General features: G+C 41.0%; 1 protein-coding gene across 1 annotated transcript in view; it reads right to left on the bottom strand.

Annotated features, from left to right (window-relative positions):
* The window catches only part of LOC131248879 (uncharacterized), a 36,340-nt gene extending 17,874 nt beyond the window's left edge, over positions 1 to 18,466 (bottom strand). The window contains exons 1-2 of the mRNA XM_058249376.1: positions 18,049 to 18,466; positions 2,134 to 2,211 (exon numbers count right to left, since the gene is read on the bottom strand). Of these exons, the coding sequence (XP_058105359.1) occupies positions 2,134 to 2,211; positions 18,049 to 18,366 (396 nt within the window). The 5' untranslated portion in view covers positions 18,367 to 18,466. The remainder of the gene's footprint in view (positions 1 to 2,133; positions 2,212 to 18,048) is intronic.
* Between the last annotated feature and the right edge of the window lie 4,077 nt (positions 18,467 to 22,543).

The following is a 22,543-nucleotide window of genomic DNA, read 5'->3' as shown; positions in this document are numbered from 1 at the left end:
AGGGCTACAATGGTACAAGGATCTAAATCCTTCAAGCCCGACACCCACTCAGTAACCAAAGTTAATGCTAGCGGGAAGGTACAATCCACCGTTGTGGATACATTCTCAAAGCACCTCTTATTTCGCTCACCCCATAAGGCCCACAGGGTAGCCATCACAGCCAAGTGCCAAGTCGCCTCCCCTTGTTTACCTACCCCACCCTCATCCCATGAGGCCAACAGAGAAGGAACAGAATCCAGCAAAACCCAATTCAAATTGACAATTGAAAGAAAGGACTGCCAAATCTTTCTCACAAAGGGGCAATGAATGAAAAAATGGTCTGCTGATTCCGCATCCCTCATGCATGATAAACATGGGTAAAACCATTCATCTCTTGCACAGGTTGTCAACAGTGAGCACCTTGTTCCTGCCCGCCAACCACACAAATGCAGCTACTTTTGGGGGAGCTCCGTACTTCCAAAATCGAGCTTGATACTAGAATGGGATCCCGATAACTTAGTGTAGAAAGACAGGACCGAGAAGCACCTAGTTTTGAGATCTCTACACAACAACAAATCTGACGTTGAGACATCCGGCATCGTGAGCTTTAGCCTATCCAGAAGACTAATGAGAGCCTCTACCTCCTCATCACAAAGCCCTCTTTGACAAGGGGGGGTCCACGCTATTCCTCTCTCGGTGGGAGAAAAATAATTGACCACCGAGATGTTTCTATCTGTAGCTAACTCTGCTAAGGACGGGAAGGCATCCTTTAGTAGACAATCTTCTAGCCATAAGTCTTCCCAAAATCAAACTCGAGAGCCCACGTGCATGTTCATGCATCTTTGAAGATCTCACATTGGGAATATGCATGTGGGCTGCGTATAGGAGTTTGATGGACACGATGATCGGACCATTGGATCATCATTATCGAACATCTTGATCGTGGACCCCCACGAGCCACAAAATAATTTAGTTATTTAGATTATTTACATGCTTTGTTATTTCTGGTATAGCTTATATTTGTGTTGACATTAGGGAGTTAGAAACAACTTTTAATTTATTAAGCATCTTTATGTTGAAAATCTTATTTGAGAGAATCTTTTTGTAAAAGGTCTTTTCCGAGACTATAAAAGAGAAATGGGCATGTGAAGCCCTAATGCCATTATTTTGAAAAAAAAAAAAAAAAAAGCTGTGTTTTCTCTTCTTTGTGCGATTTGAAGAACACTCCATGTGATTTGGAGCTTGGGTGTGGTGTGATTCCATTCCCCATTCAACGGAGGTATGAGGCTTTCATCTATCATCTTCCTTCTCGCTTTCTTTCTATTCAAAAGAGGTATTTTCCCAAAAACTTCATCTCTCTTATTCCCTTCCTATCCAAGACCATCCAAATCATCTTTTTCTTCAACTTTTCATTATCCAACTTCAACCCCAACCGAAATCAACCATTGAAGACCCCAAAACCCTAGCCAATGACCCACACGTGCAAGCCCCTAGGCTGACCGTACGGACAACCGCTTAATCCGTTGATTTCCCCTTGCTTCCCCCATCAAAACCCCTTGATTCCCCATCCATAACTCTACCCTAAACCCTAGATCCCCAATTTCCTATTTTTCCTAATTTCTAAAAACCCTAATTCCAAAATTCTCAATTCCCATGAACCCTAATTTTCCAAATTTCAGATTTTCCCATTCCTAACCCTAATCATAAAACCTACAAGTCAATCCCTTGAGTGTGGAACGTGCCTTTGTTAAATTAGAAGTTTTATCCTTCCATCGGGCCTAATTTTAATTGATTTATGTGATTTCTTAGCATGCGGCCATGTGATTTAGGTTAAATCAGATTTTATTTTCTATTGTTTATTATTAATTACTTGGTGGGTTAGCATATTTTGTTAATTGAATTACTTTATGGACTCTTTCATAATCTCCACATTGCGTGCTAGCATTAAATCATGTGTCCTACATCACAGTGGCTTGCACACTTCCATCTAAGAAGATGGACTTTCTTCAATAGGCCCTTTCCTCTCCAAAGGAAGTTTCGCCTTAGCGCCTCCAATTTATCCAAAACAGACTTAGGATATTTGAAAAGAGACGTGAAGTATAAATGCATATTTGAGAAAGCCGCTTAGAACATCAAGGGCATGTTCGAACTTACATTCAGAAAACACAGCAAGGAACCAGCCAACGAACCTCCAACAGCCAAAATTGCCAAGAAGCGGAAATCAAATATCACCTGCACAATAGAAAGACAAGTAAGCATGGTTGAAATACATTGAGCAAAAGAATTTTTCAGAATAAGTACGAGGATAAACCATCTGCAACACAACCCAATACAACGATCAGCATGCTTCAAATGTCACTTTTTGAAATGTTGGTGCCATCCGCTTGAGCATAAAGTCCAATTATTAGATACAGGTTCTATTGAAAAAGAACAAGGATGCCAGCATAGCAAGTTGTAAAGGCAAAGAATTAAGGAATGAGATGAAAATCTATGCACCTGAACTGTTTTCTCTAAATTTGTTTCTTCACATCAAAGTACAGATCTTGTTACAAAGACAAAAATGGATGCAAAGCTGCTCCAACTTCCAACAGCAACCAAGCTACCAAAATGTGGGAATAGTGATGGTTGTATATATGATCATTCGTGAAATATGCAGTCATTGCACCAACTCATTCATCTAAATAGCCATAAAATGGTGTTTCGAAAGAAAGAAGACAAAAACAAACTGCACAAAAGCATTTAAACAGCCATAAAAGTGGTATTTCAAAAGAAGACAAAAATAGACCGCCAAAAGGGCTATTTTCTAAAAAGCCATTACAATGGTCTTTCGAAAGAAAGAAAAACGAAAACCGAGATCCATTCTTCTCAATAGCCATACGAATCGTTTTTTTCCAAAAGAAAGAAGACAAAAACAGACTGCATGAAGACATCTAAACAACCATAACAGTGGTGTTTCAAAAGAAAGAAGACAAAAAGAGACAGCTAGAAGGACTATTTTATAGAAAGAATCCCATAATGAGGGTTGTTTGTAAAAAGAATCCAAAATTGAACAATTGGATGGATGGATTGAACAATGGGGATTGTTTTCTATAAAGAACCCACAATAAAAAATTAGAAGGATGGATGGATGAACTAGTCTAAAAACAATCACACTGTGGGGGTTATTTTGTAAAAGGAATCCCACAATGAAAAATTAGATGGATGAATGGATAGATGGAATCCAATGATGAGGGTGGTTTTCAAAGGGTTGTTTCCTAAAAGGAATCCCATAATCAATGATTAAATGGATGGATCAATGGATGGATGGAGGGTTGGATGGCCGCCTTTTACCACTCTACCCGGGCATTACACGTGGTTACTCCATCAAATCCAATCCATTCATTACTGCTTGCAAGTCCCTATAGTAGAAAACCTATTACATGTCCAATGGTCAGTTTATGTCCTTCTGAAAACTCTATTGGGCATTCTTGTAGTCCTCATACAAAGCCTTCTACCACCTCTCCCTTCCATTTCTTTGGCTCCTTTTGCGCATCACACTCGTTACTTCTTTCTCTGTGCTTTGTGGTTTGTGGAAGTATGGTGGATGCAGTTCTCCTCTAGTGATAACATCATCTTACGTATATCAGCACCTTTGTTACAAATACCAGATCTAGATAGTAAGTACAGGAATACCAAAAAAATTGACTATCTTCAGTTGTCCAAAAACTAATACTAGGAACCTTCTCCATCTAGCTAGCTATGATTGATCATATACCGTTGAACATCCATCAACTGGCAATTTTTCTCCCAAACAGTGAAGCAACAGAATGGGGAGGCATGCAAATCATATGCTATATCAAAATTATATAGCATGATGATTTGCCCCACTTTCATGCCAACATCAAAAGACGAAGTAATTGGTATCAGAGTGGGAGGTCTCGTGTTCGAGACTCCTCACCGAGGGTGATTAATGCAGGAGTATTTTCACACTGGGCTCGAGTAGGGTAGCCTGTGGGATGCAGGGACACACTTAGGGTGGGTGGCCCGTGTGAAGCAGAACCCATGTGAAGTGGGGCCCACGAGGGGGTTCAGTTGAGGTCCTAACCCATGCAATGTGGAGCCTGGGCAATGAGATAGAGGGATTGATTCACCACTCTCTATCAGTTCGAGCTTTTAGAGCAAGTAGCTAATTGTCCTGCATCAATTTAGTATCACAGAGGGAGGTCTCGAGCCCGATGTGAAAATGCCCCTGCATTAAGTGGAATATGCTTGGAAAAATAGATGGTGCTCCCAAGTATCTCTTGAATGAGAAGACATGGTTGATTAGTCGAAACATCCAACGTCCAACTAACATGACAAAGAAAGTGAAGAACTGGCAAAGGTACCAGTGCATGGCATGGGTCAACTCAACAGACTCAGATGATGAAGAGATTCTCTAGAAATCTATTTTATTTATATAAAAAATAATAATAAATAAATAAATTCCATGCAAGCCCTTTAAGGTTATATAGAACAATAGAAGGTATGACCTTCAATTCTCCAATTTCTAATGACTAAGAAATCAGTCATGTTATATGACAAGGAAACAAAGGTAACTGCAACAAAACAAAGCTTTAAGAGTGATTACAAGGGAGATGTTAGACATTTAATAGACCAACTACTCATAGTCTCTAGAATAAATAGATCTATAAAAAAAAAAATTGTTCAAGCCAAGTAACACTCTTAATCCATGGAAAAGAGGAAAAGATTAAACTCCCTTTTGACACCAGTGCCAAATTAGTTTTTTAATGAAGAAATGTAATTTAAAAAAAATAAATAAATAAATAAATAAAAGGAGAATTGACCAAAATAATGACCAAAATAATCATTGGATGATGCCTTCATATTCTAATGAGGTAAAAGATGTTATCATTTCTGGGCTTCTCTGCGTCCTCATTTTGGCTTGCAATATATGCAGCTGTGTTGCTTTCTTATCCGGAAAAAAAAAAAAGTTGATGCTAATGCAATCCATGCTACGATCAACCCTTGGAGCACAAGTTGGCAACAAAGGCAATTAGCCAAGAAATGCAATTCCATTTGCACTTCATTCTAATTCTTAAGCATATAGGCAGTCCAATCTTCAACCCTCAAGAATTACTGAAAGGTTACTCAATTTGGTGAATCATACTTCCTTTGAAAGAAGCAATTTAGTCGAATTTGACATGTACTGCACATTCACTTTTTTTTTTTTCCATACTTAACTGTGTTTGGGGCTCTTTGTTGCCTTTGTTTTCCAGTTTCGTAGCCTTGTTGTTATGTTGTTTGCAATTAAGCTTTGGCCTCTTTGCTTGGTTAAGTTCTTGCTCACCATACAAAATAAATAAATAAATAGAGAGTCATTTGATATAGAATATTACGATCCATAAGCATGCACAAAGCCCTTAGCATACATGTACTAGTGTTTTAAATAGCGAATAGTGTGTAGCACAGCATTTACCCCTCTGAAGCGTGAGGTGTAAGCTACATGCTACTTCTAGATTTTTAGTCAAGGTTACACTTGGTTGCACCAATTTGATGATATTTTGCACCAAATTAAACCGTTTTAATAATGAAATTTAACAAAATTTCATGATATTTGGTGCAACCAAATGAAACCTAAAGTAATAGGAAAGGGCAATGATTAAGTATAAAGGTAAAGAAAGAGCAACAAAATTAATTTAATATACTTAGTTATATTATTTTACTAAAAGCATTAAAAAGATTAACTAATTTTTATTGAAAATAGAAAAATGTAACAAATCATTGAAAACATTAATTTATTTCAATGTTGTAGTGATAAATAACTTGTAATGAGCTATGTAGTGTGTAGGGTAGTCTATGTAGCATGTAGCATATGGAAATTATCATGTAGTGTAGGCCACACGAAATTTAAGCTATTTTCAAGAGCTACATAGCGTTAAGTCTAAGCTACACTATGTAGCGTAAGCTACACGCTACATGGTGTAGCTATTTAAAACACTGACATGTACCTTAATCTAAACAATCCACATTGTAGGCCCCATTCTTGACAGGTAATACTCCAAAATAACACAAAATGGATCATCCTCGACCATTAGATCTTGGAGATGTGTCATGGACCATTAAAAGGATGGTCTAATGTGTTTTAAATAGCCACAATCCTTAATAATGAGCAGAAAGTCTTGGATGGCACATAGTTAGAGATGGGTCACAATCGAGATACCCCAACAGGGGAGACACAGCCATGCATGTGTGAAAGAATGCATAAGTACATGTGGAAGAGTGTGTTGTGGAACATAGATTGATATGTTTATTAGCCTATTGCCCTCCTTTTTTTTCTCAATATCCCTACTTTATAGTAGACGTAACTGACCAAAATGGAGAGAAAGTCCACTTATGGACTACAGGCAGTAAACTACTGCACATGACTATATATAGACACGCACGCATGCACATACACGTGTAAATGGGTGTGGAAAATACACGGCTTTTAAAGCCTCTCCATACATGAAGGTTGATTGCCACCACCGCTCTGCAATTGGATCCCATCTTGGTTACGAACGGGTGATCTTAGATGGACCTTGATAGAAGGAAGAGCACGATTTTGTATACTGCCCAGGCTGCTACATGAGTCTAATCCAAACCAATGACGGCTACCCTAGTTGTGCATATGGGCTATATTAGGTAAATATTATAGGTTGTTTAGTTCTCTTCCTATTTAAAGTAATTTGTCATGTGAATCGTGCCAGGTCCTACATTAAGCGTGCTAGGGTATGGCACGTGTGATGCACGAGGAGCAAGGAGGGGAAAGAGAGAGAAAAGGATGAGAGATTCCGATGGGAGAAAAAAAGGAGAGGGGGGGTAAATGTAGGGCTACATGCGGGTGTGTGTTTCCACATAGAGGAGGAGAGACGGGAATAGTGGGTGACATATCCTCACTATTTCCCTTACTGTGGCCCATTAAGTCCCCAATTCACCAATTTTTTGGGCTGATTTACGGAGTTGATGTGACGGTCGTCATAGTGCGGTCCATAGAGCCTTTGTCACACAGTCTCCCTAACTGAATGTTTTGTGCAGGCTATACACAAAGAAGAGGATGGTTGGTGTGGGCTACATGCATAAAAAGAAGCAAAATGAGGCAAGTGCAATCTATGTCTACCCTTGCGCCGTAAAATCTCAACCATTCCCTACTTAGAAGCTAATTTTTATTACAAATTTTCCCTCTCTTAAACAATGTTGTGAAGGCTAATTCATAATCACCATTAAACCTTATCCCAATTAACTAGGGTCAGTTACATGAATGTTGTTCCAACTTCCACCATTCCACTTTATCAAGGGCCAAACCTTCAATTAGACCATACATCGTCTTTTCTTACTACCTCCATCCACATCTTTTTGGGCCTTCCCCTAGCCCTTTAGAGCCTTTCAACGTATACTAACTCACTCCCAATGCATTTATTTCTAATTCTATCCTATGTCTTGCAACTCATCCATCTCAACTAGAGTTGGGCAAAACAGATCCGATCCGGTGGATCCGACCCGATCCGAACCGAACCGACGGCCTGGATCGATCAGGATCAAGTTGGGTAATTCAGATCCAAATGAATTTCGGATCAAGTTCAGGTCGGGGTGGATCCGGACCGATCCGATCCGAAATCCGATCCGAATGGATCCGGACTGATCCGATCCAACCTGATCCGGAGTCGGGTAGTATATATATACATTTTAGTTTTTTACCTTAAAAACTACCCGATCGTTTTTACCCTTACCCCTTTTTTTCTTATCCTCTCCCGCCCGAACGAACCCTACCCTTCTGCCCTGCCCGCTGCTGCTGTCTGCCCTACGACGCTGTTGTTGTGTTGCCTGCCCGACGCTGCTACTGCCTGCTCGACACTGCTGCTGCCTGCTGCCGTCCCTGCCTACCCAACTCGTCCGGCCGCGCTCAATCCCAACTCTGAAACCCTAATCCTGTGCTTCCTGCCCGACGCTGCCTGCTGCCTGCTACCGCCCCTGCCTGCCCAACGACGCTGTTGTTGTGCTGCTGCCGTCCCTGCCTGCCTAATCTCAATCCGGTATGGCTTGAAACATCAGATTGCTTGATGGGTTTTGATTTGGTGGTCCTTACCGACTATGCTATGGACCAGAGATCAGGTTAGACCATGCATCAGGTGACCCGCACGTGTACCTCATCTGACAAGCATGACATGTGCGAACACGTGAGGTGCATCACGTTCAAGCCCGGTACCAAAAGAAGAAAAGAAAGGGAGAAAAACGCAACGGTTGACATTGAATGAGTACAAATCCAATGCGTGGGCATGGACCATTTTTAAACCATGGAACATCCAAAAGGCGGACCCCACCATGTGAGAAGCTTCCATTCCACCACCGCAGGTGCAAGCACTCCCGCTGACTACTCAAAAGGTCTGCTTTTTCTTTTTCTTTTTTAGAACTCTTCGTTTTTGAACTTTCATGGGTATGGGTCCATGGGAATCTGATTCGGCCCGGCCGTGTCACCTTTGGTTCTAACCTCGGTGCTAGAAAAGTTGTGGGCCCCACACCATGATGTATATGTTTTATCTACGCCGTCCATCCATTTTGCTAGCTCAATTTAGGGAATGAGGTAGATCCAAATCTCACCTACACCACGCCACAAGAAACAGAGCTAATTGAACACATACCATCCAACTCAAGTCGAACAGTTCCCAATCCGATCCGACTCGGTTTTCCTGACCGAGTCGGACTCGGATCGGATTAGGCAAAGCACATTTCAGATCGGTCCGAGTCAGGTGACCCGGACTTGGTCCCGGATCGGATCGAGTTGGACCCAATCCGATTCGATCCAATCCGATGCCCAACTCTAATCTCAACATCCACATTTCAGCTACACTCATCCTATGAACCCATTGTTCTTTATCTACCCAAGATTTTGTCCCATAAAGCATGGCTAGACTTATAGCTATCCTATAAAACTTCCCTTTCAATTTGAATCATACAGAAGGATCATATAAAACTCCAAGGAAAATCTTCATTTCTTCTATCTAGATTGAATTCTATGGGAAGCATCCTGTTCAATCTCACTCTCCACTCTGATGAATTATTGACCCAAGGTATCCACAATGGTCATTTTGGGAAACCTCTTGGTCAACAATCTTAACTAATTCCTTGTTTTCACTATTATTATTATTAAAACTGTACTCCCTATGCCATGCTTTAGTCTTATTAATTTTCAAATCCTTTAGATTCTAAAGCATTCCTCCATAAACCTAGCTTTACGTTTACACCCTCCCTCGTCTTGTCAATCAAAACTATGTCATCTGCAAACAACATACACCATGGGATCTCTTCCAACAAATGCCTCATTAACTCACCGTAACCAATGAGATAAAGGTGTAAGCTCAATGCCGACCCCTGGTGTAAGCCTACAGTAATTAGGAACACTCACTTTTCTCTCCAATAGTGGTCCTCACATTGGTTACCGTTCCCTCATACATATCTTTAACAATCTCAATATATCATCTCGAGACTCCTTTCATTACCAATACCCACCAGATTAACTCTCCAGGGACCCTATCGTATGCTTTCTCTAAGTCAATAAAGACCATGTGGAGATCCTTCCTCTCCGTACATTTTGCCATCAATTGTCTAAGTAGGAAAATAGCTTCAGTTGTTGACCTCCTAGGCATGAAAACAAATTGATTTTCTAATACATTCATCTAATGCCTTAATCTTTGCTCAATCACTCTCTCCCAAAGTTTCATAGTATGGCTCATAAGTTTAATCCCATGATAGTTAGTGCAGCTCTGCGTGTATCCTTTGTTCTTATAAATAGGTGTCACAGTATATTTCCTCCATTTGTCTCACAATTTCTTCGATCTTACAATCTTGTTGAACAACCTTGATAACCAAAATAACCCAGTATCTCCCATACACTTCCAAATCTCTATTGTTATATCCAAGTGCTATTCCTATTTTCATCTTTCTGAAGGCTTCTTTCGCTTTAGATATCCTAATCAAATAAAGGTATCAATAGTATCCAACGTCATTTGAGTTTATGGTTCCTTCTATCCCTATGCTATCAAAGTGGCCTTCGTTTAACAAGTTTTGAAGATAGCTTCTCCACATTTCATTGATATCATTGTCTTCTACCAGTACCCTCTGATTCTCTCTCTTAACACAACTAACATGATCTAAGTCCCTACCCCTCCTCTCTCTCATTTTTGCAAATTTGAAGACATCTTTCTTGCATCTCTTATGCCCAATCCATTGTAAATATCATCATAAGGTTTACGCTCAACTTCACTTACTACTTTCTTAGCAATCTTTTGGAATTTTTATATTGTTCATAAGTTTCATCATTTCTAGTCCCTTGACAGGCTCTGAAACAACAATGCTTCTCATGAATAGGTTTTTGTACACCATCATTCCACCACCAAGTATCCTTATATAATGGCTAAATGCAAGGGAAAAAATGTCCAAAGCTATTGGCTTTATATATAATAGAGACATTGCATAAATAGTGATTGTGCATGTATTATAAGCATAAACCTTCTACAACCATATCAATGTTTTTCTAAAAAGAAAAATGCGGCACCACCAAGTGTTCAGGACTATTCCTCTGATAGACCTTATGATAGATGGTTCGTGTAAAAATCCAAGTGGTCTGATGAGTGTATTTCTGTTGCAAAAAATATTGATTTTTAAATATATTTTCAATAAAATATAATATATATATATATATATATATTATAAAAAAAGTTTTGGAAAAAGCTTTTTGGGGATTTTTAAAAGTAGTCCCACATGGGAAAGGGAAGAGAAGTTTTTGTAGTTTAAATGAAAACAGTGGAGTATTATAATATTTACTTACCTTGTCCAAGGACTATGGACCTTGCATGTTCCAGTGCACGCGCGCTCGGGCTCGGGCTCGATCACGGTCACGGGCACGGGCACAGGCACGGGCTCAGTGCGAGGGCGTGGTCATGTGAGGCAGTGTGGCTGTAGAGGCGCTAGTGGCACACTTTGCACTTCGCACGTCCGCATCATGTCGCAGAGGGTCGCTCCTTCGCGATCTTGAGCGAACCGGAGCGAGACGTATGCGAGCCGCGGTACGACTAAGTGGCTAAGGCGGATGGCTAGATAAAGACGAAATCTAAAGGAGTGAATGAGAGTCCCTCTGAATATATAGAGAGCTGAAAAAAGAGCTGTTGCAGCAAATCTGTAACAGCTGTGCCATTAGTGCAGGGTCCAGCAGTAACTACTGCATGGCTAGCCCAACAGCTAGAAAACGGCTAGCTGCTGTCTCACAACAGTCAGCATGCAGCAGCTTAATGGCCCATGCACAACAGTCAGAAAACGGCCATAAAACGGCTAGTTTTCTCCAACAGCTAGAAAACGGTCATCGGATTTAATTCCCTGGACCATAACCCCCAACTACTATAGCCTATAAAAGGAGGGCCTGGATGGGTTTCCAAACTATCTCTCAACCCACTCCAGCAGACTCATACGAACTGAGACAGTCCTCCACTCCTCTCCAATAATTCCAGCAAGACAGCAAGGGTTGAACCTTTGCTTGAAGAACAGACCAACGATGTGGTCTACAACGGTTCGACTGAACCAGTGGCTGAAGACTTGACCAATGCAGTGGTCTAAATCACATTTTTTCTTCTCTTTCTTTCTTCTGGGATTTTTCTTTTATTGTATTTCTGCCAGATTGAGTGTAACAGAGTTTCAATAGGTGGGCCTTCGTGTTTGTTGAACGCGGACCCACACCAGGCTCGTCGTATCCTAGAAGCGGTTTGCGTGTAACCTATCAGCATACTCAATTCACTTGAGTAGGAGCAAATAAAGCTTTAAGGACAGCGTTTCAGACGTGTTTCAGCCTATCCTTATTCAAGCTAATTTTATTTTTCAGTTTCCATATATACAGAAATTATATTAATCTGTATAATTTCCAACAATCTTAAAGCGTTATTTGATGGAAGCCGACAATGTTTCATCCATCAAGTTGATGAATCAGGACTTGATACATCTCGATCGGTTCAATGGAATCAATTTTACGAGATGGCAAGACAAGCTGAAATTTCTTCTGATGGCGCTGAAGATCTATTACATTTTAGATCCAAATCTACAAGCACTACCTGAAGCATCCGACACAGACACACCTGAACAGGTGGTTGCCTGCGCCAAACGAGCTGAAGACGAACTCTTGTGTCGAGGACACATTCTGAACGCTCTCTCCGACCGCCTGTACGATCTGTACCAACAGACGTCATCAGCAAAGGAGATCTGGGCCGCTCTGGAGTTCAAATACAAGGCAAAAGAAGAAGGAACCAACAAATTTCTCATCGCTAGGTATTTTAACTTCAACATGGTAGATAACAAACCGTTGCTGCCCCAAATCCAAGAATTGCAACTAATAGTAAACAAAATCAAAGCCATCAAAATTGATATTCCTGAATCATTCCAAGTCGGGGTTATAATCGTTAAATTGTCACCGATGTGGAAAGACTAAAGAAAGAAGTTGTTGCATAAAACTGAGGACTACACACTGGAACAAATCCAGAAACACCTCAGAATTGAGGAAGAATCCCGTAACCGCGACAGAAAAATGATAACGGGAATGCCTCGTCCAAGATACATGCAATAGAGAATACTACTAACAAGAATCCCGAGAAGGACGATTCCCTTCAACCCAATAAAGGGAAATTCAAGAAAAACACCCAAAAGAATAACGGAAAGTTCAAAGGCCCATGCCATGTCTGTGGGAAAGCCGGGCACTATTCTCGAGTATGTCGATATCGCAAATCTAAAAAAGAGGCAAGTGCAGTAGAAAAAGGCGATATTGTGGCTATGATCACTGAGGTGAATACCATCTAAGGCAAAATTCCAGGTTGGTGGTATGATACTGCCGCTACAGTACATGCGTGCTACGATAAATCAGCCTTCAAAACCTATGAGGAATTGACCGATGGTCAAGAAGTCCAAATGGGTAATGAAGTCCGATCAAAGGTCATCGGCAAAGGAACTGTCGAACTGATATTCACCTCTGAGAAGAAAGTGATTCTGACTAATGTACTGCATGTCCCAGACATGAGGCGAAACTTAGTTTCTGGGAATCTTCTGGGTAAACCAGGTATAAGGGTGGTGTACGAGTCAGGTAAACTGTTTCTGTCTAAGAATAAGAATTTTATTGGAAAGGGATATGCTTGTAACGAAATGGTCAAGTTTTCTCTAAATAAAAGTAGCACTTCTACGTATATGGTTGAATCCGTTGGACTATGGCATGATAGACTAGCCCATATAAGGTATAGTACCTTGAAGTTCATGGCTAAGAATGGTTTAATCTTATACACAGATAATGAAACCGATAGATGTGAAGTGTGCATACAATCCAAAATGACGAAGAAACATTTTCCAAGTGTTGAAAGATCGTCTCAAGTATTGGATCTTTTGCACAGTGATATCTGTGAGTTAAACGGTATTCTTACTCGTGGAGGTAAACGGTACTTCATAACCTTTATAGATGATTGCTCTAGATATGTGCATGTTTATCTGTTAAAGAGCAAAGATAAAGCATTGAACATGTTTAAAATATATAAAACAGAAGTAGAGAATCAACTAAATAAGAAGATAAAAATTCTCCGTAGCGATAGAGGAGGAGAATACTTCTCAAATGAATTTGATAACTTCTGTGAAGAACATGGACTAATACATCAATGTACAGCGCCATACACACCTCAACAAAATGGAATAGCTGAAAGGAAGAATAAAACATTAGTAGAAATGGTCAACTCAATGTTGATAAGAGCAAAGTTGCCACTAAGTCTATAGGGTGAGGCACTGCTTGCAGCGTGTCATATTCTAAACAGAATTCCGTCTAAAAAAGATAAAATATCTCTATATGAAACATGGAGAGGTAGAAAACGTAACATGGGATATCTAAAAGTGTGGGGGTGTCTTGCATATTGCAAAACCCCTGATCCAAAAAAAAAAAAAACTAAATTAGGACCAAGAGCTATTAAGTGCGCCTTCATAGGGTATGCACAAAATAGTAAAGCTTATAGACTACTAGACATAGAGTCTAATACAATCATAGAATCAAAAGACGTTGAGTTTTTTGAGAACTCACTATCCTTGGAGCCGAAGGATAATGAAATCCAAACTCCTAATAGAGAACCAGATAACACAGTTCCACAGATAGTGGAAGCTCCTGTTGAAACTCGTAGGATTCAAAGGACAAGAATAGAGAAGAGTCTAGGAGATGACTACATAGACTTACAACGCATCATTTTCCATCTTATAGAAAGAGATAGAGAAAATGTTAAAAGAAAAATACCCATAGTGATGACTATAGAAGATGATTCTAAAACATATAAAGAGGCTGTATCCTCTAGAGACTCAGCTTTCTGAAAAAAAGCTATAAACGATGAAATGGAATCCATACTGTCAAATCAAACATGGGAACTAGTAAACTTACCTTCAGGTTCTAGGCCCATAGGTTGGAAGTGGGTATTTAGAAAGAAATATCACACTGATGGGACTATCCAAATCTTTAAAGCTCGACTAGTAGTTTAGGGTTTTAGACAAAAAGAAGGGATAAATTACTTTGACACATACTCTCCTGTAGCTAGGATAACATCCATTAGGATATTATTTGCGCTAGCTTCCATACATCATCTTCACATCCACCAAATGGATGTAAAGACCACATTCCTGAATGGTGACCTCAATGAGGAAGTATACATGGAACAACATGAATGATTTGTTCTACCAGGAAATGAAAACAAAGTATGTAGATTAGTCAAATCTTTGTATGGATTAAAACAATGACCAAAACAGTGACATGAGAAATTTGATTCCAAAATACTATCTCATGGTTTCATGCATAGTGTAGCTGACAAATGCGTATATTATAAAGTAGATGGTAGTGGTATCGTTATTATTTATCTGTATGTTGATGACATGTTAATAATAAGTAATAAAATGGTAGGTGTGACTGAAACAAAAAGGTTTCTATCTTCCGTATTCAAAATGAAGGATCTTGGACAAGTTGATACAGTTTTAGGTATCAAAGTTAAAAAATATTGTGGGGGTTATGCTTTGTGTCAATCTCATTATATTGAGAAGATACTAAACAAGTTTAACCATCTAAATATTAAGGAAGTAAAAACCCCATTTGATCCAACTATCAAGCTAAAAGAAAATACTGGAAGAACAGTTGCACAATTAGAATATGTGAGTGCTATAGGAAGTCTTATGTATGTTATGCAATGCACTAAACCTGATATCGCATATGCTATGAGTAAACTTAGTAGGTTTACTAGTAACCCCAGTACTGAATACTGGAATGCAATCAGTAGAGTCCTTGGTTACTTAAAAGCAACCAAAGACTTAGGACTATTTTATTTAGATTTTTCTGCCGTATTGGAAGGATATACCGATGTGAGCTGGATATCGAGTGCAGGGGACAATAAGTCTACTACAGGGTGGGTATTCACCCTAGGAGGTGCAGCTGTATCTTGGGGATCCAAGAAACAGACTTGCATAATGTACTCGACTATGGAGTCTGAATTCATAGCCCTGGCTGCAACAGGCAAAGAGGCTGAGTGGCTAAGGGATCTTCTATTAGAAATCCTTTTCTGTGTAAAGCCTATATCGGCTGTGTCACTACATTGTGATAGTGAAGCCACATTAGCTAGAGCCTATAGCGGCACATATAATGGTAAGTCTAAACATATCAGTCTTGGACATGATTATGTCAGACAATTGATTCGAGATGGAATCATTACTATTTCCTATTGAAATCAAGCAATAACCTGGCAGACCCTTTTACTAAACCTCTACCGAGAGAGGTAGTAAAGGCTACATCTAGAGGGATGGGGTTGAAACTCTTCAACCAAAGTTCCACCAGTAATGGTAACCCAACCTAAAGTCAGAAAGTCTAATTTTGGGATTAATGGGTAAAAACAAGTCACTGATATGTGGAAAGTTTTTCAGCACTAAAATATAAAAAACCTCATCCATAATAGATAAGTGTTGAGCATTACGAAAAAGAGTTGAGTCTTAGAACTCTTAATGAAATCCAGTCTATAGGACAAGTGTCTTATAGTAACGGAGACACTGGAAGGATTTCACCTATATGAACGTAGAGATGGTGCCGTCTCTCATGAGAGTTAGGAGTTTTCTCTTAGGATCGTTCACGAATTAGGATAAGTACATGGCCATTAATTGTGCTGAGCAAGATTGTGGGAACTCTAACAAAACACATAGCGAATATGTGTGTGGTTTCTCCGACTCTGTTATCTAGGAATAACTGGTTCAACGCTACGGCTACCAGTCATTTCGACAGAGTTTTGAGATACTTACACTAAGGAAAGATTAAAATCGAAAGATATCTTTCTTTATGCATATAAGCTGATTATTCTGGCAGAAATGTTTAACCGAGAAAATATATTTTTAAAATCAAGTGGGGAATTATTGCAAAAAATATTGATTTTTAAATATATTTTAAATAAAATATAATATATATATATATATATATTCTATAAAAAAGTTTTGTAAAAAGCTTTTTGGGGGTTTTTAAGAATAGTCCCACATGGGAAAGGGAAGAAAAGTTTTTGTGGTTTAAATGAAAACAGTGGAGTATTATAATATTTACTTACTTTGTCCAAGGACTATGGACCTTGCGTGTTCCAGTGCGTAGCACTGAAACACCCGCGCGCGCGTTCTCGCGCTCGGGCTCGGTCTCAGTCTCGGTCTCGGGCTCGGTGCGAGGGCGTGGGCATATGAGACAGTGTAGTTGTAGAGGCACTAGTGGCGCACTTTGCACTTTGCACGTCTGCATCGTGTTACAGAGGATCACTCATTCGCGACCTTGAGCAAACTGGAGCGAGATGTGTGCAAGTCGCGGTGCGACTAAGTGGCTAAGGCAGATGGCTGGATAAAGACGAAATCTAGAGGACTGAATGAGAGTCCCTCTGAATATATAGAGAGCTGAAAAAAGAGTTGTTGCAACAGATCTGTAACAGCTGTGCCATTAGTGTAAGGTCCAGCAGTAACTGCTGCATGGCTAGCCCAACAGTTAGAAAACGGCTAGCTGCTGTCTCACAACAGTCAGCATGCGGCAGCTTAATGGCCCATGCACAATAGTCAGAAAACGGCCATAAAACGGCTAGTTTTCTCTAACAGCTAGAAAACGGTCATGGGATTTAATTCCCTGGACCATAACCCCTAGCCACTATAGCCTATAAAAGGAGGGACTGGATGGGTTTCCAAACCATCTCTCAAGCCACTCCAGCAGACTCATACAAACTGAGACAGTCCTCCACTCTTCTCCAGTAATTCTATCAAGACTGCAAGGGTTGAACCTTTGCTTGAAGAACAGACTAACGGTGTGGTCTATAACGGTTCGACTGAACCAGTGGCTGAAGACTTGACCAGTGCATTGGTCTAAATCACATTTTTTCTTCTCTTTCTTTCTTCTGGGATTTTTCTTTTATTGGATTTCTGCCAGATTGAGTGTAACAGAGTTCCACAGGTGGGCCTTCGTGTTTGCTAAACGCAAACCCACATCAGGCTCGTCGTATCCTAGAAGCGGTTTGCCTGTAACCTATCAGCATACTCAATTCACTTGAGTAGGGGCAAATAACGCTTTATGGACAGCATTTAAGATGTGCTTCAGCATGTCCTTATTCAAGCTAATTTTATTTTTCAGTTTCCATGTTATACAGAAATTATATTAATCTGTATAATTTCCAACATTTTCTGTCAAAACAGAACCTTAAGTAGGGATATGCTTTATAGAGATCTCCCACTAAAATTGGACATGTGGCATGGTGGGATGATCCAGAAATCATATGAATTGGACGATCAAGACCATAAGATCAGTTATGTTGAATGAAAAATTACAAAATACGATTTTACAATCTGTTTATAGGGCATTGATCAGAGGGTCAATATCACCCAATCAGACAAATTTTCACGCTGCAGCCCATATGCCACCAGATGAATGGTCCAGATCACTGGGCCAGCAAGCTGGGGGTTGTGATAATTAAGCATGGCGCAGGATGTGTGGGACATAGAGAAAAGGCCCTTTACCCTCTCGATGGTGGATTCCGTGGCGCGAGCAATCCCTACAACAGGGTTAGAGCTAGGATTCGCCAAGGCGTAGTTGAAGGGGGTGTCGGGAGATGGGGAAGCGGCAGGACCGACAAAGGGCCTGGGATTCTGATTAGAGGAGGGAATGCTTTGGGTAGAAGAAGAAGAGGTGGATGAATTATGAGGAGAGGAGGAGCTGAGAGATGCTGCGACGGAGGTGAGACGAGAGCACGGGTGCTGGCTTCCAGGCCGAGGAGGAGAAGGACGGTGAACAGATGACACGGAGATGGGAGAGAAAGATACGAGGAAAAGAGCCATCGTTCATGCAAGAGAGAGAGAGAGAGAGAGAGAGAGAGAGGATGAGGAGAGTTTCTTTCCATTGCATGTGTGAGTGTTTGGGGTTCAGCTCGTCCTGCCTTTCACATCGATAAAGCGATAGCGGGAAAACAACAAGGGCTTTTCAAAGGCCTTGGACAAAATTGCACGGTGGACCTGCGATGGGGTGGACCTGCTCCTTTACAACTATGGGCCGGGAAGCGGATTGGCTGGTGTACCACACACCAGCAACCTAGCTGGTGTGGGTACGCGTCGTGCGAAGACGAGTGCGGACCAAGGTTGTACACTAGCCAAGCAAGCTTAAAAAGCTAGCTCGGCGTACCTCGATCCAGCTCGGCTTAGCTTGACTTGAACTACAACTCGAGACAAGCCCAGCTTCACATAACCCGGCTCGTTTTGAAAACGAGCCAAGCACGAGCATGATATAGCTTAACTTGACTCGTCTTGAACTTGCTAAGCTCGAGCTCGGCTCAACTCAAATATGTATTATATTATATATTATTTTATATTAAAAATAAATAAATAAAAGAGAGATATAAAACTTAAACCATCCATTTTTCCCTTTCTTACCTTTTTCCTTCATTGCCATATTATATTTGTATTGCGAAATTGATGGATTATATATACATTAATAATGGAAATTCAATATTATAACCTTAAAACATACTTGATTGGGAAGACATTCTCGATGTCTCGATGTAGCCAACGAAAATTTTTATCTTCTGCACCTCACACCCTTAAGAAAACCTCTCAATAAGACTAGGGTTTTCTATTTTATGTTGGTGAAGAGACCAGGGCATATATTTATAGGAAAGAGAGTTAGAAACTTACCTATCACACTTCTCCCCTCTAAAGTCTTCATATCGTAAGTTTCTATATCCGACTTAATAACCATATATATAGACCACTATTCATGTGTCATGTCCCAAACCTATTTACAATTATCACAACTGTAGTGGGGCCCATTAAATCCCTCAATATGAATAATCCAACAGTCACATCTAAACCGATGATCATGTGTGGCTCACCTAATAGGAGTCTTACATACCCAACTCGCCACGCACGAGCTTCTCTCTCTCTCTCTCTCTCTCTCTCTCTCTCTCTCTCTCTCTCTCTACCAACAACAGGGTACCTGTCACACCCCAAACTCGGAAACCGGGCTCACAAAATTCTCGATCCCCGAATCCGGCACCGACAGCCTCCGTAGTACCCCATTCTTGGCTCCCGGCATCTATACACCAGGTTCCGATCCTGGGATCCTACGAGGAGGATTTCAAGCATGATTTTGATTCAGTATAAGCATAACCCATGAACAATTACTATAAGAACACCATCACAAAATCCACTATGATCAAAAACTTTGAATACAATGCGTATGAAGGAAAATACAAGATAATAATAATAACAGAAACTCTAAAAGTTTGGCTGCACACTCCAACTGTGACAAGGTTAAGGCTGCGTCCTGGCGTCACTTGCACACATCAATCGTGCATAAGCTTATAAAAAGCTTAGTGGGTAGTATAAGTGTGTGCGCAATATAAGCATGCTTAGAATGCAAGGTCAGAAAAATGCGAAATTATGCTGATGAGTACATGAATGCAATCAGTCATACCAAAGCTATGCAGTGCAAGATATGAATGCTATCGGCCATGTCAAGACCATGCGATGCGAGATGCAGTTCAAGCATGTCAATCCTCATCATATATCAGTACAATTCTCATTCTGGATAATCACCAGGATTTAGTACACTCTAAATGGCACTACCGCTCTCCTAGCCCCACAGTCCAAGTGAGCGTAAGAAACCTCACTATCCGCCTAACCAATAGTCTGTCAATATCTATCCGGCACATCGAGAGCAGACCCATTGGTGAGCTGGTCAAACTCAGCCTAGTATTGCCCCTTACTCTCAGGCGAGTAAGGCCATACCCCTTTCCAACCGACCACGATACAGTGGGAGACGCGGCCTCATGGTATTCGGCCCTCGTGCGCTCATATATCCACTCAGTCTCGATGTTGGAGTCATCCTCTGGAACCATTGGGTTTAGGAATTTTTACCTAGGAACATTTATGACGCCCCAATGCTTAGTAACAATATTTTCGGTATCCGATCCTGCTATCCACGATGTGTCTGTGAAGGTCATAACCCTGATGTTACTAGGGCATATAGTAATCATGTCATATAAATATGAAGTGCATGAATCACACTACCAGTCATGCAACAGTCCTGTGCGTACCGCGCGCTCATAAAGGGCAACTCCGCCTATTAGGGAGCCCATAAACAATCTGCCCGAAGGCAAATGCTATGACCAGTCACTCCTCAGATCAAGCATACATATGATGTGTATGATCATGAATCATGGATCTATACTAAACAAGTTATGTGGTGTTGGGCTCTGTTCATAACGAAGATGGGCCTAGACGGCCTACACATTACAAGTATGGGCTTATCAATGGGCCCTAGGGAGAGTGATAATGTGGACATTTAACCAACATTATCCATACAATGTGGACGTCAAACCATCATTGCTCCCAAGGCGTAGCCCGCCATCGAGATCATCACATAAACCACGGTGAAAACACATTATAATGGGCCTTATGTTCATCCTATTGGGCCTCAACCCATGGGCCTCCAATACGTCAAATGGGCCTCATACCATGGGTCTCATATATATCAAAGTGGGCCTCAACAACGGGCTTAGTCAAATGGGCTAGATCAAATGGGCCAATTCGAATGGGCCGAGTTGCATGGGCTAAGTCCAATGCACCATTCATCCATGATCATTATAGAGCATACAAAAAAATGAATCATATTCAAAAGATCATCTGGACCATACCACAAATGACAGTGGTGGTAATGATTCCCACAGTTAAAAATTTAGAAGGCCCACCATAGCATTTATTTCCCATCCAAACTGTTTATAAGGTCACAAGGACCTGTACAGGGAGGAGAAAACACAAATAATATATAGATTTAAAACTCCTGTAACCCAAAGGGGTTTCAATGGTAGGCATCAACATCACTGTTTCTACAGTGTGGTCCACACGATACTACATTTGTCTTATTTTTCCTCTCAAGCTCAAGGAAGAGCTCACCAAATGTATAGACGGCTTGGATGAATCATAAACATCAAGGTGGGGTCCACACACGTGGCCCACCAAAACTGATTTAGCTTCATTATTTTATTATTATTATTGAAACAGTCCACCATCCAGCCATCTAGACGGTTGGAATATTACACATACTTCAAAGTGGGGCCCACTAGTACGACAGATAGATGGACTGCTTGGATGGAACACACCCATCAAGGTGAGGCCATTGACCGTCCAGCAGATGGATGGCCAGATCGCTGCAAAGAGGATGGACGGTTGGATTACATCACAGTGGGCTCCACATAACCTGCCACATCACAGCAGCCATATGGCTAGTGTGTGGCACACCCGCCAATCCAATCCCATCAGAGGTGGGTCCCACGTGGGGCCCACCCTAACATTTATTTCTCATCCAAACCGTAGATAAGGTCACACAAACCCAATAAAATAAATAAATAAATTTTATATTGATCTAAAACCTCTGGGAGAGAGGGTTTCAATGGTACACGTTCAATCATCACTGTTGCAGTGTGGTCCACTTGGCTACCACATATGGCCGATTTAAGGGGGCCCACCGTTTAAAAAGGGGCCCACCAAATGCACCAGTGTTAATGATGACACATATCATGGTGGGGCCCACAACAGGGACCCACGGCCCCTAGTTCGTGTACGCCTAACGCAGCAGGACCGATTGCGCGTCCTGTGGTCGGTCAGAGGCAGCAGCACCTGCTGCTGCCCTCTGTATATTTTTTTTGAAAAAAAAAGGATTTTAAGGTTTTTCCTAGGTGGGGCCTGCATCGGGAAGATCCACTCCAGCCATTGGATCCTGCGGCTCATTACAGGCTAAATGAGCCCAATATCCAAGGTATTTTGGCGTATAAAAGCTTCAAAGTGCATTTTAACGGTAAGAACCACTATTTTCTATATTATGGCCCGCCAGGTAATCGGATTGACTTCATTTTTCGACTCAACGCCTAAAATGAGCTGGGGAATGGGATGGACAGCGTGGATCAACTCCATACATTAAGGTGGGGCATGAGCGGCTCACCCCAAAAGCTCAAATATATTA

The sequence above is a fragment of the Magnolia sinica genome, chromosome 6, assembly GCF_029962835.1.
Source record: "Magnolia sinica isolate HGM2019 chromosome 6, MsV1, whole genome shotgun sequence".
In the NCBI taxonomy this organism is placed as follows: domain Eukaryota; kingdom Viridiplantae; phylum Streptophyta; class Magnoliopsida; order Magnoliales; family Magnoliaceae; genus Magnolia; species Magnolia sinica.
Note: the sequence above shows the minus strand (reverse complement) of the source record. Positions and strands in the feature narration are given on the sequence as shown.